General features: G+C 42.4%; 1 protein-coding gene across 1 annotated transcript; it reads right to left on the bottom strand.

Annotated features, from left to right (window-relative positions):
* Positions 1–7,585: 7,585 nt before the first annotated feature.
* Positions 7,586–17,405, bottom strand: LOC140466548 (digestive cysteine proteinase 2-like). The gene is made up of 5 exons (XM_072562022.1): positions 17,296–17,405; positions 13,697–13,838; positions 12,699–12,864; positions 10,373–10,475; positions 7,586–7,981 (listed from the first exon to the last, which is right to left on the bottom strand). Exons 1-5 carry the CDS (start codon positions 17,403–17,405, stop codon positions 7,882–7,884), a joined length of 621 nt encoding a protein of 206 aa, XP_072418123.1. The 3' UTR covers positions 7,586–7,881.
* Between the last annotated feature and the right edge of the window lie 1,270 nt (positions 17,406–18,675).

Below are 18,675 nucleotides of genomic sequence, written 5' to 3' on the forward strand. Positions count from 1 at the left end.
CCAAATGGCCTGTTTCCACACGGCAGTGAATCTAATGTACAAAAACACATGAAGGCCCTTCAGCCCATTGAGTGTTTGCTGTCCATGTCGTCGTTCTAAACATACACCGTTTGTCTGCAGATGGTCCATTTGCCAATTCGTTGGCTTTTCATGCATCTATCTGAAAGATTCTTTGGTGTCCTTATCGTATCCATTTCTAACAGTTGTCCTGGCAGCATATTCCAGGCCCTGTTCACGTGCTGTGTAAAAAGACTTTTTGTTGCAAATCCCCCTTTAATTCTTCCACCCCCCTCCCCCACTAACTTCAAACTATGCAGACTATTCTGTGACATTTCCACCCTGTGATAAAGGCTCTGACTATCGACCCTATTAATTCATCCCAACATTTTGCAATTCTATCAGGTTTTCCCTTGGCCTCTGAAACCTCTTGTGGTCATTAATCCAAGTACATCCCTCTTCTACTGATAACTAATGGATTCCGATCCATGAAATATTCTTGTAAACCACTTTTGCACGCGAAACCCAGTCTTCATATCCTTTCCTAAATTTCAAACAGAACTGCACGCAATACTCCAATGTGGCTCAAATCTTACATGCTTACAGTATGACTGGCCAACTATCACAGTGAAGGATCATACCGATGTCAAAAAGCATAGCATTTGCCTTCTTTACCACCTTATGAACTTGTGTTGTCACTTTCGGGTACAAATGGTATTTATCCCATCGAATACTTCATCCAAAATGAAAAAGGAAATCTGAAGTAAGTTTGGAAAGCGTCAAATTGAATTCAATAAAATCTACAATTAAGTTTAGATTTAATTAAAATTAAACTAGTTTGATGGATATCATGTAACTATTGAAACAGCTCAAAATAACATCTAGTTTACGAACATGCTTCTTCGAAGGAAATTTGCATATCTTACCGGGCGTGGTCTACATGTCATTAAAGAGATAGAAACATTCCGGTTGATTTTGAAATGGTCTTTGAAACAGCTTCGGAAGCCAGTCATGTGTGCAGATAATTGTGAACTATAATAGTTTTGAATTACTCATTGAGAATTAAATTATTCATTTCTAGTGTGTGGTAATGTATACATATCACCTACGCATATAAACATAAAAATCAATGCATTTCTCGGTCACAGTTAACTGTCAGAATCAACATAGTGGGATGATTAACAATCGTAACCGCAACTTATTATCAATAGTATATAGAGCATTATTGGCTTCGTCGGAATTAATTATTTTCTGACACTTTTGTCGTGTGAAATTTATTTGAAAATGATCACTGCTAATCTGGAAGTTGTGCAGCTCATTAAGCACGTGGACATGGTTGATTTGGGTTCTGAGATGTCACTAATATCGTACAACCTTTGAACATCATTGGTCGAGATGGACAAATGTGATAATTCCTCATTTATTAAGATGTAATGCATCACTTGGTATGGTTCGACTGAGCACATTGGGCTGAGGGACACCTGAATTGGCAAGGTGTGATAATTGTAATCCCTATCAAGAATAACAATCTTGTATGATTCCTGCTTTGACAGTCCTGAGACTTACCGCTGGCTGCAATTGATTTAAGATGCATTTGGATTCTTCGATGTTGTGATTATTTAATAGCTTACTCCAGGTCATGAGTAGTTCGCCATAGTATGTGTATTTCCTGATCTCGCTCATCCACATTAGCCAATTGGAACAATTTTTTTTTCCTTTCAGCAAGTTCTGCAGTAATTGAGCATAGTTGAGAGGATGGTATGTCACATCTGATTTGCTGAGACCTCCTTTCATGTTACTAATGGGAAACAATTGGACAAACTGATCTTGTCAAGTTCTTTGTCAAGTAATTGACATCTTTCCCCAACAATGCACTGGTGCAGACTTGGACAGTGTGCAAGTCACCCTGAACAATACTTTAGACAATGGGATTGATACAAGTTGCTGCTGCCAGGTATAAAGCCACTGGAAGATTGATTTCTGCATTAGATGACATACCTGCACTATTAATAACGTCTGGATTTGCACAACCTGTTCGGAGGACCGGGTTCGTTGACATTAACCCATTATTGGAATTTATACATCACAGGACCATGACAGCTCGATGTGAAGGTGGTTCAATTTCAGTTTTTTTGTTGAATAGTTTGTATCATTAAAGAATCTCTACTGTTCGGTGAATCATTACAGATTGGGGGATACTCTGGAGTTGTACCTCAAGCACTTGTGGGAGAGTGTCTGTTTTTTGGATGATATTACTCAATATATATTAGATTGAGGGACTGGGCATTCAACTTACAATATAATGTGTTGGGATCATTTGTCTTAATTGAACTTATTTCGAAAGTCGAATAGGCTGCATTGTTTGCAACATGTGCTTCTTGGAACTGAAGTTCATTTGAAATGTTTCATTGCCTCGAACCTCCGTCGAATCCCTACACTGTGAAAACAGGTCATTTGGCCCAACACATCCACAACGACCGTCTGGAGGGTAATCCACTCAAACCCATTTCCCGACCCCATTTATCTACATTTCCCCTAATGCATCTCACATACACATCCCTGAACACTATGGTAAATTAATCCAATCTGCACATCTTTGTGTTGTGATTGGAGATTGGAGCACACAGAGGAAATCTCTACAAACACAGGGCGAATGTGCAAACTCCACACAGACAGTTGCCTGAGGCTGGAATCGAATCTGGTCCCTTGAGCTGTGAGGCAGCAGTGCTCACCACTGAGGCACCGTGCTGCATGAGGTAGAGATACTGAATGAGTATGATGTCATAGAAGTAGATTCAGATTTTCAATTGAGTGTCTGTTTCTGTGTGTGCATATGGAGAGTGTTTGTTTCATGTGGTTGCAATCGTCTTGCACAGTTGTGAAAACTGCTGCCTCAGAGGACAAATTGCTGGAATGAACCGAACTTGACAGGCCTGGAGACAGTGTTTAAATATAGGTTTGTGAAATTGCAATATAATTCCAACCGTCGACACTGAATTTTAAGGCAGGCTGATTGTAAATATATACATATCAAAGAGGAGGCGTAAATGTAATTTATAACTCTGAGATATGAAGCAGGCATCAGTATTATTGATGACAATGGTATCATTGAATAAAAATCCATTTAAAAAACTGCGGATGCTGTGAATCAGAAACAAGAAGCACAGATGTTGCTGGAAAGGCTCAGCAGGTCTGGCGGCATTTGTGAAGAGAAATCAGGTTTAACGTTTCATGTCGACTGACGCTTCCTCAGAACTGTTGGCTCCTAGGTCAGCTTATCTGCAGAAGATAGACTGAGGGAGGGGGAAAGGAATAAGGGAATATAATCCGAAGAAAGAGATGGAATGTTGAACAAATTGGTATGGCCCAGGAATGTGACTTGCAAATTTACAAACATGCCTCAACAGGTCAATCAAGCAATTCTGATAGATTTTGAAAATGTTCCATGAAAGTCTATGACAGGGGACATTGATCATAAACTTGCAAAACCACGAATTGTGAAATTGGAAATGGCATTTTTCGGGCACAGCAACGGAAGTGGGTGATAACACTGAGGAACATGAAGGTGAAGGCCATCGAGGAATTCGCAAACCCATCCTCAAAGAAGGAAGTACTACGAGTTTTACAATTGAGTGGATTCTACAGGAAATTTGTTCTAAACATTAGTAACACTTTTAGTTCGTAGTTCGGGGGTCAACCTCCACTTCATAATAACGTGGATTTCGCTCGTGCATACATTACATCATCTGTGACATAGCTAGCGTTGAATACAGCTGCAGATGCTGGAGATCAGACCGGAAAATGTGTTGCTGGAAAAGCACATCAGGTCAGTCAGCATCCAAAGATAAGGATAATCAACGTTTCGGGCATGAGCCCTTCTACACGAATGAGGAGAGTGTGCCAAGCAGGCTAAGATAAAAGGTATGGAGGAGGGACTTGGGGGAGGGGTGTTGGAAATGTGATAGGTGGAAGGAGGTTAAGGTGAGGGCGATAGGCGGGAGTGGGGGTGGGGGCGAAAAGGTCAGGAAGAAGATTGCAGGTTAGGAAGGTGGTGCTGAGTTAGAGGGTTGGGACAGTGTCAAGGTGGGGGGAGGAGAAATGTGGAAACTGGAGAAATCTGAGTTCATCCCTTGTGCTTGGAGGGGTCCTAGGCGGAAGATGATGTGCTCTTCTTCCAGACGCCGTGTTGCTATGGTCTGGCGATGGAGGAGTACAAGTACCTGCATGTCCTTGGTGGAGTGGAAGGGAGAGTTGAAGTGTTGAGCCACAGGGTGGTTGGGTTGGTTGGTCCAGGTGTCCCAGAGGTGTTCTCTGAAATGTTCCGCAAGTCGGCGGCCTATGTCCGCAATATAGAGGAGGCCAAATCGGGTTCGGGGATGCAGTAAATGATGTGTGCGAAGGTGCAGGTGAATTTGCAGCAGATATGGAAGGATCAACACGACGGCTGGAGGAAGAGCGCCTCATCTTTCGCCTAGGAACCCTCCAACCACAAGAGATCAACACGACAGCTGGAGGAAGAATGCCTCATCTTCTGCCTCGGAACTCTCCAACCACAAGGCATGAACTCAGATTTCTCCAGTTTCCTCATTTCCCCTCCCCCCACCTTGTCTCAGTCCCAACCCTCGAATTCAGCACCACCTTCCTAACCTGCAATCGTCTTCCTCACCTCTCCGCCCTCACCCCCATTCCGGCATATCACCCTCACCTTAATCTCCTTCCACCTATCGCATTTCCAACGCCCCTCCCCCAAGTCCCTCCTCCCTACCTTTTATCTTAGCCTGCTTGGCACACTCTCCTCATTCCCGTAGAAGGGTCCATGCCCGAAACGTTGATTCTCCTCCTTCTTGGATGCTGCCTGACCTGCTCTGCTTTTCCAGCAACACATTTTCAGGTCTGATCTCCAGCATCTGCAGTCCTCACTTTCTCACTACATAATGATTAATTCACTGGAAAACGATTTTCTCATCGAATTAGAAAGACCCATAACTGTTGTTTCAGACAACCCGGACAACTGTCAAATTGAATAGAAATCCAGCATGAGACCTGTTGCAAGCGAGCTCCACCGCAAACAGCAACAAACAGGAAACACAACCAAAGTCAGCTCCGCTCCCTGAGGAAATTCTAGCTGACCGCCGCTATACTAATCATTTATCTCCTCACCCTGATCATCCTGCTACGGGATGATTGGAACTGGGGGCAGGTAAAGAGAAATGTTAGGTGTTCACGAGTTACGGGTCAAGCAGATTAGATGTTGTGTTTGCGCTCATGCCTCCATGTACTCCCAAGAGTGAATTCCCCTGAAACCGATCCCCTTCAACAAATCAGAAATCAATGGCGGCTGGAACGCGACAAGTCCCTGAAGTAACCTCTCTCAGCTTGTCACCGGGAATGGAAAGTTACGGGTGTAAATGTTTGGCCCACTGGAAACCCGCAGCGTACCCATTAAACAAACTTTAGGGATAGGTCTTCGCTTATGCAACCTTTCCAACTATACCCCGGCACTACCCCTCACAGACTCGACCAGACAGTGCAAACCCCTGTAATCTATCAGCCTCAAAAACAGCCATCCAATCAGATGGAATGCCGGCTGGCGCCAGTGCATGAACTCGTTGCTCCTCACTCCCGCAACAAAGTGGTCCACGGGAGAATAAAGTTTACTGATCCTTCACGTCCTCAACGTTACCAGCCAAAACACCAAACCCGAGAGAGAGTTCCAGACCGACAATTTGAGAATCTGCAATGGTATCTATGCTATTTGTGGCCACAAAGCCTAACTTTTATTATCCTGACCTAGGAGCTGTTATGTTGTATATGCGGTGCAGTCTCATTTGCATATCATTCCCAGTATTTCCCTTTACGACACCACCATATCACAGGAAGCGAAGCCTCACCGAACTTGACCTGGTTCTCTCTATCCTTTCACCCAAATACGCAACCACTCGATTCAAAATAAAAACTCATCAGCTGGCCCCCACCTTGGAGGAGGTAGCCAACGACCAGCTGAATGTCAAAACTGTTGGCATCCCCAATGGCACCCTGAAAAACTGGATGATCTAGGACTATCTGCTGTTCGAGACAGTGGGCGCATGCACCCTCATCGTTTCCAATTGCTGCACTTAATTACCCAACCCCAGTGAGGACATCAGTAACCCAGCCTGGCATATCCAATGCACTACCACTGTACTGCTCAACCAAAAACCAAATGGGACCTATGGAACTGGGCAAGAACTGTGACAGTTGTCCTGGAGCACAGCCTTGCGACAGGGATTCATATTTGTCATTACTATCATTGTCGATACCGCACCTCTTGCATGGCTATTAAAATGTGTTTAAATCGCCAGCGTTTGTGCTCCAAGGTGCTACCCCCGCCCCTTTACCATGGATCAATGAAGGCCCATTCGAACAATAACTTTGCAACCGACACGGAATATGCAGCTTTGGACTCGGACTCCAAATACAACCCAACTGATGCTGCCCCAACGGCGTCAGATAACCTTCTGGTTCTTGCGACACAGCCTATTCATCTCAAACCCAGGTCTCAGACAAAAACAAAAAAAGGAGGAATTGTCGGAGAAAAGAAAATGAACTAATCTGCGTGCCCACTAAATGATTGCAGAAGCCATGTCGGTTATTAACTAAACACAACATACGCAAAATACCTCAACTTGACTACAACGAGCTCAGTAACAAAACAGCAAAACAAGCCATTATCTAAACAGCTTCCAGACTCAATGAATACACTCCTGAGATGATCTGACAACAGTATTCCTAGCTCACAATAGCATCATCTCTATCGAAGTGATGGGAGGACATCCCCAGTCTCCTCAAGTACTGAACTCCACAAAGCCTCCCTCGACTGAGTGACACCTGATTGCACACCACCCTGCATAAGAATTGAAACGAGGATACTGGAGATGAGCACCTGCACTAGACGAGGAACGGACACCCCTGTTACAATTACATTGTTTTCCATTCAATATAGTTTAATTCATATTGTCTTGGAATTAACAATGCACGACGTGAACACGGATGTAAAATTATGCACACTATTTGTATCTACAGCACGGGATAAAGAATCCTGGAATTATCTGTGCAGTATGTCCATGCTGTACCACTCCTAGCAATATCTCTTGCCCATGATATCGTCAGAAATAAACCAGTATTCGTCTAATTCACAAGATCTGTGTGTGACCTCTTTTTGTCATTTACGATTCTCCACCAGTATTGCTTTGTCATACTTAAAGTACTCAGTTTTCCAGTTTTTCCATTCAGTACCAATCAATAGGTGAAATTGCATATTCGCATTTGTCTGAACTGAATCTCATCGGGACACTCCCATTCTACAGTCTGGCCAGCTTAACCTGTTTCCAGGAGAGTTTCTGGTTAGACTTTGTTCAGTTAAGCCTTATTGTCCTCAACAACCCCATTGCATTTATTCAGTAACGGTGCTGTTGTCAAAAAACACAGACTCTTCACATTTTCTGTGCATTTGTCTACAACATGTTTGGTCAATATATTTCATAGCAGTCAACACAATTCATTAGGCACAAAGCTAAATACATTCTTTGGAACAAACAAGCTCTGAAAATGATTGCTGGCAGCCTTTATTATATTGTTGGTCATCAGCAGTACATGCAGATTATTGTCTTCTACAAGCTGGAGAATTTATTTATTCTATCATTTACAGTGGCTATATGTATCAATGAGACAATGCCATTGGTTTTATATGAAGCGGTAGAAATGTGCAAAAATCGTTATTATTTCACGTTTTAAATTTGCAGCAGACAATTAAAGCAATGTCCTTGAATGAGTCAGCAATATCAGAAATGGTCTGGGTTTTCATTCAGCTGGGATTGATGCAGCTCTGTCTTATCAGTTGGCTCGTTACACGATAGGGTGCCGCACAAAACTGGCAATTTCACAGTGATTACCTCTATCCTTAGCAATTTTGATGTACCCGTCATCACCCCAGTCTGTTCCCCAGCTGGAAAATAAGAAATTCGATTGGTGTTAGAATCAAAACGCTGATAAAAGGGACATGGTTGGAGAAGCAGCTGTTTTAACTCTGGTATACAATTGGAATTATTATAGGGACTGAATTCTGGAATTACTGAGCTAGACAATGAGTTGGAAAGAATAATTTGCATCAGGCTGGAAAGAGACAATTGTTTTCTTTTGCATCAATTGCTGATAAGTACAGTACGTATGGACTCACTACAACATTTAAAATGACATGAGGTGAGATCAATATCAGGGATAGGTCTGCAGCTGTAGTAGATATGAAGGGGAAAGTGAATAGGGACGAGTGAGAGCTTGAAATATGGCCTCTTGTAGATTTCCTTCTTGCCTTATGGAAGATGAGATTTTCTCAGGTTTTTTTTACCATCATCGTTTGGAGATTGCCTGCCACTGGATCGAGTGTATGCAGAGCATGAGTTGATTTGGGCACAGGTTATCCAGTGTCTCCTTAACTGCAAGGATACTTCGGCCTTAAAATTTGTTCCATATCCGGTTACCCTGCCCAAATCACATTTCCAGATTTACCAAACAATTCCAGCACCCATTACACTGTAATACTGTCTACCATATTAAACAACAATGTGTATTTTTTATAAGCTACCCACATACTGTTTCTTCTGGGAAATCATGTCGAAATGTGTGTGTGTGTGTGTGTGTGTGTATTCACCCGAAACACAGGACTTATTTAATCAAACATTTTGTATCCAATCTGGCCCTGAAGATGGGACTGCTTCTTCCAAACCTGACTGCCGTGATTGTTTTGATGGCAGCCAGCGAAGCCTCAAAGAATAAATGGCTGAAAGGAGACAGACGGTGGTAGTTGATGGAAAATATTCATTCCAGAGTTCAGTTACTAATAAAGTACCGCAAGGATCAGTTTCGGATCCACTTTTGTTAGTCGACTTTTATATGAATGATCTGAATGAGAGCACAGAAGAATAGTGGACTGATATGCGGATGAGATTAAGTTTGTTGGGGTTGTGGATAGTTACTAAGGATGTATGGATTGCAGAGATAAGTAGATAAGCTGCAGAGCTATGACAACAGGTGGCGAATGCAGTTTAACGCGGTAAAGTGTGAGGTGATTCAGTTTGGAAAGAATCCAATGTAATGGGCGAATGGTCAGATTCGTGCTTGTGTAGATGAGCACAGAGATCTCGGTGTCGAGGTACATAAATGTTTGAATGTTGCCTCCCAGGTTGATAGGGTTATTGGAATGGCATATGGTGTGTTTGCTTTGATTGTTAGGGGGATTCAGTTTCGGAAACAGGAGATCATTCTTCAAGCCGTACTAAACTCTGTCGCAACCACATTCTGGGTAATATGCACACTTCTGGTCACCATATTACAGGAAGAATGTGCATGCTTTGGAACGGGTTCAGATGAGATTTACTGGAAACTCGCCAGTTATGGAGGGTGATAGCAAAAGGAAAAGCTGAGGGAGTTAAGGCTGTTTTCGTTAGGAAAAAGTTTCAGGTGAATTAATTGAGACACATAAGTTAATTAAAATATTTGATAGGTTGGATAGTGAGAGGCTTTTTTTCCTTGAATGGCGAGGGCTGGCGGGGGGGGGGGGGGGTGGGGTGGGGGGCTTTAAAATCAACAGAGATAGATATTGAACAGATGTCAGTGATAGTTTCTTTCCTCAGATTGTTGTCGGGGCTTAGAACTCTGCCTGCATCAGTGGAGGTATTGCCACATTTCAGAGTATTTGAATGGTCATTGGTCAGGCATATGGACGAGAATGGAATAGTATTTGCTCCATGGACTTCAGATTGGTTGCACAGGTCGGCGCAACATCGAGTGTTAAAAGAAATGTACTGGGCTGTAAAGTTTTATGTTCTACGTTCCAGAATTGGGGCTGTTAATCTAATCCCATCAGTGTCCTAGTGACAAGTGATTGGAGCTTTGTCCTTGTTTCCCTGTGAACAGGTTGTACAGTTGGGTTTGAGATATGACTTTGCCGCCCATTTCCCCAGGAAATTGTTTTCTTTTGTTGTGTATAGCTATTAATTTTAACCATATGTTTGTAATTTGTACTGGTAAGTTTAAAAACTGGTTGTGATTCAGGGATAATGACACTCTGATGCCTGCCTCTGTGCGAAGCAATACTTCAGACAAGAACTGTACACTTGTAAGTGCAGCGTTACTTGGTGATGGGATACCTGCCTCTGACGTTGTTTTTAGATATCATCTCAGACAGCACAACCATTAAGCATTCACTTCCAGATAAACACAGAGTTACGTGCTCGCTGAACAGATACACAGGTTGCAGCAAAGAGACAGGAAATTCATTCCATGCCACTGTCCCTTCTCCGTCTGTGATCAGGTGTTTGTTATTTCAAAGAGTACAGACCTGTTTTTAACCAGCCAATACTTCATTCCATCCTCAATTCCAAAACCAACCACCAGCACTTCATCGGTTACATATCCATTGCAATTTTCATCATAGTAAACTCCTGTAAGGAGACACATATTAAATGGTTTATCTGTGAAATATTTAATTAGTGTTAATTTAGCTTTGTTTCATGAACACTGACATGTCTGTTTGTACTAACTGTCTTCAAATTGATCGTCCTCACTCCGCAACCATTACATCTGTTGACTTTAATCAATGTTTCCCAATGACATCGCCTCCGCCATTCTCACTTCCTCTCGGCACATCCTTCAGAGTCAGACTTTTATAGCGTAGAAATGCTTCGAACTGGTCGATCGAAATAGTCCATGCTGAGCACATATCCTCAAGCAATCTAGTCCTATTTTTCACCACTTGGCCAATATCCCTGTAAACCATTCCTATTCATCTACCCATCCAGATGCCTTTTCTAATGTTGTATTTGTATCACTCTCCACCACTTCCTCTGGTATTTCATTCCAGACACGTACCATGCTCTGTGTGAAAACATTGCTCCTCAGATACCTTTAAATCTTTTCCTTCTCACCTTAAACGTACGGTCTCTAGTTTTGGACTCTCCTCCTCTTTATTCGTCCCATACGCATTATTGTTCATGAACCTCCATAAGCTCACCCTTCAGTATCTGTCGTACCAGCAAACAAGGCTGCAGCCTTCTCAGCCTCGGGCGAAAGTGAGGATAACAGATGCTGGAAATCAGAGTCCAGAATAGACTTCTGCTGGAAATGCACAGCAGGTCAGGCAGCATCTGAGGAGGGAGGAAAATCGACTTCATCAGGAAGGGCTTTTGCTCGAAACTTGATTTTCCTCCTCCTCAAATGCTGCCTGACCTGTTATGATTCTCCAGCAAAACTCTAAGCTTGACTCAATTCAGCCTCACTCTAACCCTCAAATACTTCAACCCTTGCTAAGTCCTTGTAAATATTTTCTGGATCCTTTCAAATTTAAAAACATCTTTCTTACAGCATAAAGTCCAGACATTAACATAAAATTCTAAAACTAGCCTTACCAATGTCTTTTGCAGCTGGAACATGACATCGCAAAGCATATACTCAATGCACTGACGAATGCTGCTTTCACTACCCTGTCGACGTGTGACTCTAAAATCATGGAATATTGCACGCGGGCCTCGAGATCTCTTTTTTTAAAAAATAACACTCCTTCAGGCCCTGAAACTTTCTGCATACATTTCTTTACTTTCTTTAATTGTCTCCTGTCCATTCCGGCTGGCACTGGACCACCATCCCTTTTCTTATTTAATTTCCTTGTTCCACCCAATCACAGACTATCTGTTTTCCAATTGAAGGTCCGACGTTGATTACATTCTTCCATTTTTTTAATGATTATTGCTTTTGTTTTTATATCTTGCTGAGATTATTTTCGGTGTAGAAATAATTTCCCAGACATGTGCAGAAGACACTGACCATGGGATCTGACCGTGTGGAATATCGGTTTGCTGCCATGTGTGTTAACACATTCTGTTAACTTACAAAATCTTACACCTGGGGTAATAAAGGAGCTCCACTCTGCATTCAGTATTTTTCGGGTCTGTCTCCAATTGTGGGTTGTACAGTAGAAGTGCTTTGTGATTTGAAATGTTGATGGAGTCAATAGGGAATAGTCCTGCACATAGAGACGACCTGTGTCATCATCACAAGGAAGCTGTGCAGGCTCCACCACCCTGTTCAGACCACCATCTTTGCAAGTCATCTCGAGTCGCCACACGAGATGAGATCAAGAACAGAATAGAAACAGCTGCTGAGAGAAGAGGTGGAGCAGAGAGTGAAAGACTCTCAGCAGGAGGCTAAGAGATTTCAAGTCCAAGGTCTCGCCCTTCCTCTTAATCCAGATACAGTGAGTGTAGCGTCTTCGGTTTACAATTAATAAAACGCTGACATGTGCAGGTCCTCAGCAGCACATCAGGAGAGTTACACCTCACTGCCAGTTCTCTGAGCTATAGCACAACGTTTTGAGCTATTTGCATCACTCCGAATGGGAGCAGGTCCATTTCTCATTACCATTCATGAGCTCACCTTGTAGCATAGTCTAGCTTTAACGAGATGATATCTGACAGAACTGGACGGCATGTAACACGAGAGGAGTGTAGGGAGGAACAAGGATAAGGGTCATGGTCCATGGTGAACTTTGCAGTAATATTAATACCAAAATAGTAACTGTAAATGTGTCTGTAGATTTATGATTTCTAATACCTTTTCTTGAACAGTCGATAATCTGATTGAAAGACATCATACAGTACTCTGCGACTTACCTCCTTTATAATGTTGAAAGGATTTCAGACTTGCATTAATCACAGCAGTTATCGGTCCTATCTCTCTCACTGCTTGTTCCAATGCTGCCTCGCCTCCCCAAACCCATTTGTGGGCAGTGATTTTAGCAGCAATTTTATCTGATTCAAATCTGCAGTAGTCTCCAGGCTAAATTTTAAATAAAATGTTCAAAAGGAATACTCATTAAGATCATAATAAAGTTATTTTTTCTTTGCTTGACTCGTTTCTGCATTCCGACTTTGGCAGCCAATTTAGTTTCCCAAATCTGTGCGATATTTGTTCACTATTTGTTTAGAAAAAGGCACATTTTGCGTGACCTAGCACGAAAACAAACTGTTTCTTCTAACTCGTCCACGCCCGTCACATATCCTGACGTATTGTACTCCCATTTGCGACCACTTGGCCCTGAACACTTCCAATCCATATACCCATCTCCGTACCTTTTTAATTTTGTAATTGTACCAGCCTCCGCCACTTCTTCAGGGAGGTCTTTCCATACATTCATGAAACTCGGCGCGAGACAGTTACAACTCAGATCATTTTTAGGGTTTTCTTGTGTCAAACTTAATGTTTATTGCTCAATGTATTCGAAACATTCTACACTGAGACCAAGCAATGGTATGACAAACGACTTGAAATATGAGAAAATTAAAAAAAATGTACTTTGCCTTGACAAATCAATATCCCAATCAAGCTCACCATCTCGTTAGCTCATACCGAAACAACATTAGAAAGAGTTGAGGCCCTTCACAGTTTTCAGTCGACTCATCTGAAACTTGTGATCATACACTAGTGAATTAAATTCTTCACATGCAGATAAACGTTTCCCAAACCATCAATAGTGACATCATTAGAGTCATTGGATTACAATTAATTTGTATTAGTCTCAGTGCCTATTCAAATATTTCCCCTTTCATCTTAAGGCTCTGCTCTCTTGGTTTGGACTCCGATCCCATGGCTACGGCATTATGCTCTTTACCCGATTCATGTATTTCATGATTTCATAGACCTTGATAACTCTGCCTCTGTTCCTCCGCTTAGAGAAAAGCCCCACCCTATTCAGTCTCTCCCGATAACTGTAACCCAATCCCAGCAAAATCCTTGCCAATATTTTCTGCACCCTGTGAATTTTAACAACATCCCCCCTTTAACAGAGCAACCAAACGCGTGTACAGTTTTACAAATGTGGCCTCGCCAATGTCCTGGACAGCTGCAATATGACGTCCCAATACCTGTATCAATGTTTTGAACAATAAAGGTAACCACGCCAAATGCCTCCTTCACCATCCTATCTATCCTCGGCTCCACTTCCAGTGAATTATACACCTGCACCCCTCGGCCTCTCTGTAAATTCTTGCATGATGGAAATGATGGAATATATTGATTGCCTAAAGTATGGTCTCAATGCCCGTGTTTAAACGAAAATTGGACAATTATAAATGTGGTGATTTTGCTACTATGTGATGGAGTAAAGATTCTGGTCAATAATTTTCAATTATTTCTCAACAATGTTGCAGTTACTTCAGTTTCAGGACACAGGGCAGAACATGATGCCAACTCTGGGGTGAGATTGATACTGGGAGTGATATCGAAATGGGTGTGTGTGTGTGTAGAAGGATGAATTGCCACATACACCCAGATTTAAATTCAAGATGGCTTAAAATGTAGTTGTGGCAGATTGCGTCAGCGTTCATTCAAACTTGGCTTGGAGAAGGTGTGATGAGTTGCCTGCCAGAACATTTGCAGAATTTTTGATCGGTACTATTCTGTTCAAGAGAGAGTTCAAGGCTTTTGACCTAACGTCGGTGACGGAATGACAATAAATTTCTGAGCCGGGATGGTGAGTGATTTGAGGGTATGTTGTAGAGAGTGGTGTTAAGTGTACCTACTACCCTCCTTGGCGGAAATGGCCTTCGGTTTGGAAGGTTCTGTCTACATTCCATCAGTCAACTTCACAGCTGTAGCTAGTGGATTGTACATACTGCTATCACTTTGGATTGATATTGAAGGGAATTAATATTTGTGGCTTTGATGCCAGACAAATGGAGTGAATGACCTGGATGGTGTCAAAGCTACTCAGTGTCCAAACATAGAACACTGAACAGTGCAGCACAGTGCAGGCCCTTCGGACCCCAATGTTGTGCCAATCATTTATATTAATCTAAGATCAACCTAAATACACACCTCTCCAATTGCTGCTGTGCATGTGCTTGACCAGCGGTCGCTTAAATATTCTTAATATTTCTAACTTTACTAACAAAGCTAGCAGTGCAGTCCACGCATCAAAACCTCTTTGTGGAAATAACCAACCTCTGATATCTTCCCTTTGCTTTCTCCAGTGGCCATAAAGGTATGACCTCTCCTGACAGCCTTTTTCCGGGGTAAACGTCTCTGGTTACCTTCCACTTCTTTATCCAAACCATTTATAAAAAAAAACATTCCTTAATCCAAAATCTTTATCCAAACAATCCAAAATCCTATATCTGTGAACATTTTTCAGTACCTTGCTGACCACAGACGTAAACCTACCATACAATAATTTCCAGGTTTTTTTCCCTATTTACTTCCCTGAAGAGAAGTACAATATATGCCTCCCTCCAAACATGAATAACTACTATGGAGAGGTTGGATTCAAAGATCATTGCCAGAGGTGCAGTAACCTAATTCCTCACTTCTCGTACGAAATGTGGATATATCTGATCTGGCCCTCGAGATTTAATCATACTCATGCTTTCCAGAATTTCAACCAAATCCACATTCTTAATATCAATCTGCTCAAGCCTATTAAGCTCTTCCACAGTATTCTCTCTAACATCAAGCTCCCTCTGTCTCCTGAATACTTAAGCAAATAAACTTATTTTGCTTCTTCTCTACCTCGCCACGCTCAGTGCTTAAGTTCCCATCACTGGGTTAGATCCAGCTTACACTCTCTCAGATCATTGTCTTATTCCTAATGAACGTGTGTCAAACATTTGGATTTTTTTCAAATCCTTCCCGCCAGGGCTTTCTCATGCCGCCAACCAGTTTTCCTCAGTCCATATTTGCGTTCTTTCCTTTCGACCCTGTAATCTTCAAAATATGCGCCAGATCCTCTTCTACTCTTGTCATCCAGGGCTCCTTCCCTTTAAAATTCCACACCGGTCTCATTGGGACAAGGTTATTCAACATAGCAAATAAATGCTCCACATTTCTGTTGTGTATTTCCGTAAATCAATTATTCCTAATGTACACTCCACAGGTCCTGTATAAGAGCAGTAAAACATCCCGTCCCCAGATTAAATTTCCTCTCATAAAGTCATTTTCTATTCCTCCCCATGGCGACCTCAAATTTGAGGCATTTATGCTCTCTGTCACCAAAATGCTCTGCCACTGAGTTATCTGGCACTTGGCCTGGCGAATTGCCTCGCACCAAATCCAATATGGCCACCCCAGTCGGCATATCTACATATTGCGTCAGGAATACTTCCTGGAAACACCTAACAAAATCATCTCCATCCAGGTAATCTGCACCACGGATTTTCCATTTAATATTGGGGAATTTCAAATCACCCTTATCAGCAATTCTGTTATTTCTGCACGTTTCCAAGATCTACTGCCCAATCTTTCCAATGTCTATAGGAGACAACCAATAAAATAACTGTTTCTTTCTTTGTTGTCGGAGCTGCAGTCATCCAGAGAAGTGGAAGTATTTCACCATATCCTTGCCTTTTGTGTAGTTGATGGAAAGGCTTCAGAGATGTTGATAGTGTGCAATTCAGTAATGGTCAAATTCTCTCCCATGTTGGATTATGTCATTGCCTGGCACTTGTCTGGTGAGAATGTTATTTGTGATTTATCTTCGCAAGTAGAGATATTGTCCACACTTTGCCGCATTGGACACAGATTTCTTCAAAATATGATAAATTCAAATGTTGCTGACAATCGTGTAGATATTCCCCCTGCGTACCTTTTGTATTGAAGAGCAGTGACGAAGCAGCTGAAGATGGCTTTACCAAGAAGGCTACACTGAGGAAATCCGATCGACAAGTCCTGAGCAGAAAGACATCAAATAACTGCAAACACCTTTCAGTGTGTTCGATATAATTACAACTAAAGGAGCTTTTTCTTCCCATTCCCATTCACCCCAGATTTTCTTGGGCTCCTTGATGTCACGTCATGCCTTAATGGAAAGGGGTGTCATCCTCACTTTAACTCTTGAGATCATGTCATTTCCCCAAATGTGGACTGTAAATTAGGCACTAAACGTGTAATGAATCACAAGCCGAGTATTCGTGCTGGAGTTCAAACTGAGGCTGCCAAATTGGCAATTTATAATACTGACCAGTTCTGATACAAATGCCAATATAATTCATTCAGCGGTGAGTGAGGTGCTCAACATGAGAGGACAACGACATGCAAATGTGTTCAGAATTGCTTGGGGTCTGGAAATATCAAGTACCAGTTGAGGAAGGGTACACCTGCTGATATGTGACCTTACTGCACCACACCCTACCCCAGCCAAACACACTCCTACAAAAAGCTGTGTTGTGATCGTCACGTCCACTCCTCTCACTCAATCACTTACTGTTGGTCTGTTACCCAAGATCAATACCAGCCCTCAGGTTGTTGTTGTACGCAATGTTACTGCCTTCCTGTTGAGCAGGGCCACTGTCCTCTGGCTGGTAATGACCACTCCTTGGTGATGTCATTTGTGCAAAGCCCTTCTCTTGTCCAGCTCAGTGTCCGAGTGACAATACGAACACTGGGGCTTCATGAAAAGAGGAGACTCTGTTAATGTCGACTTGCCAGCCAGTGAGTGAGAGGCCATCACCTCCATAAAACATAGCCAGAGAATAGGTTTAGTTTAGAGTGCTGCCCAGTCACCAGATCATGTATGCCTGTCATATGAAGAGAGCGTTTCTTTCGTTCAGTTGTTTATTTGGCCAATGAAACGCTGGAGTTTGGAGAGCAGAGTGGATGGGCAGACAATGAACTTAAAGTCTGCGTGGCCTCAGGAACAATTAAACAGTGTTGGCAGAAAGCCAAAACAAAAGCGACAGCTGTCCTGGATAATAACGCACAAGTCATCTACAAGGAGTCCAGACATGAGAGTGTGGAAGAGCTGGGGTAAGGGCTTGAAGAGTGAACTGAAGAACAAGGTGAAGCTGTGTGGCATTGAGACAAAGAGCTGGGATTTGCAAGCAAGAGGCTGATCCCAATCAAATTCAATACTCGGGGCAATTGTGATGTGTAGAAAGACAACAACGGCTTCTGGAAGAACAACATCAACCGTAAAGCAAATTACGCAAAAAAGTCTTCTGAGTATCGATTCAAGCCAAGTTTCTTAATTACACCACAATATGCCAAATGTCAACCCAGCAAGTTGCACGGTAAATGACATTCCTAAAGAGTAAACACCTCTCTTAACAAAGGACCATATTTACACACAGACCTACCAACGACATGAGCACATAATTCGAAGATTTCTCATCAAACGTTTATAACTTCTTGTCTCTCACACTCCAAACGTAAAATTGCAGCTTATATTAGAGTGACTGACCAGCCCAATGGGGTACATGGGAGAAGGAGACAGACTAAAATAGTTACCTTTATTCCTGACTCTTCAGATCTGTCCTTCGCTGTGTTGGGATGTTAACTGTTATAGTGGATGGTGCACGTCCCCGTCTGAAGGACAGAACATGCTGAATGTTCCGTTGATTCAGCTGAACGTCACATCCAAGTATCAGAGAATCCACAGAATGTCGAAAGTGCCCATTCGGCCCTACCGTATCCCTGTAACACTGCGTCTCCCAGGGCTTACACCCTAACCTATAATTCCATGCGCACTATAGTTTGCTTAACATAGACAATCCCCCAAACCTCCACACCTTTGAACTGTGGGAATGGTGAGCATTAGTTCACAGAAATGGAAATACTCTTAACTCCTCAGACACATTGTACGAGGTGTTGTGTCACGAT

This window comes from Chiloscyllium punctatum, chromosome 43, assembly GCF_047496795.1.
Source record: "Chiloscyllium punctatum isolate Juve2018m chromosome 43, sChiPun1.3, whole genome shotgun sequence".
Lineage (NCBI taxonomy): Eukaryota > Metazoa > Chordata > Chondrichthyes > Orectolobiformes > Hemiscylliidae > Chiloscyllium > Chiloscyllium punctatum.

Excerpts from the sequence above, each read along its gene's own strand:
- LOC140466548 (XM_072562022.1), bottom strand. The coding sequence starts at position 17,405 with ATGACATCACCAAGGAGTGGTCATTACCAGCCAGAGGACAGTGGCCCT. Across the intron at positions 13,839-17,295 it reads AGGGCTGGTATTGATCTTGG|GGTGCAGAAAATATTGGCAA; the intron begins GTAACAGACCAA and ends TAAAATTCACAG. Across the intron at positions 7,982-10,372 it reads TATTGGCTGGTTAAAAACAG|CTGGGGAACAGACTGGGGTG; the intron begins GTCTGTACTCTT and ends CTTATTTTCCAG.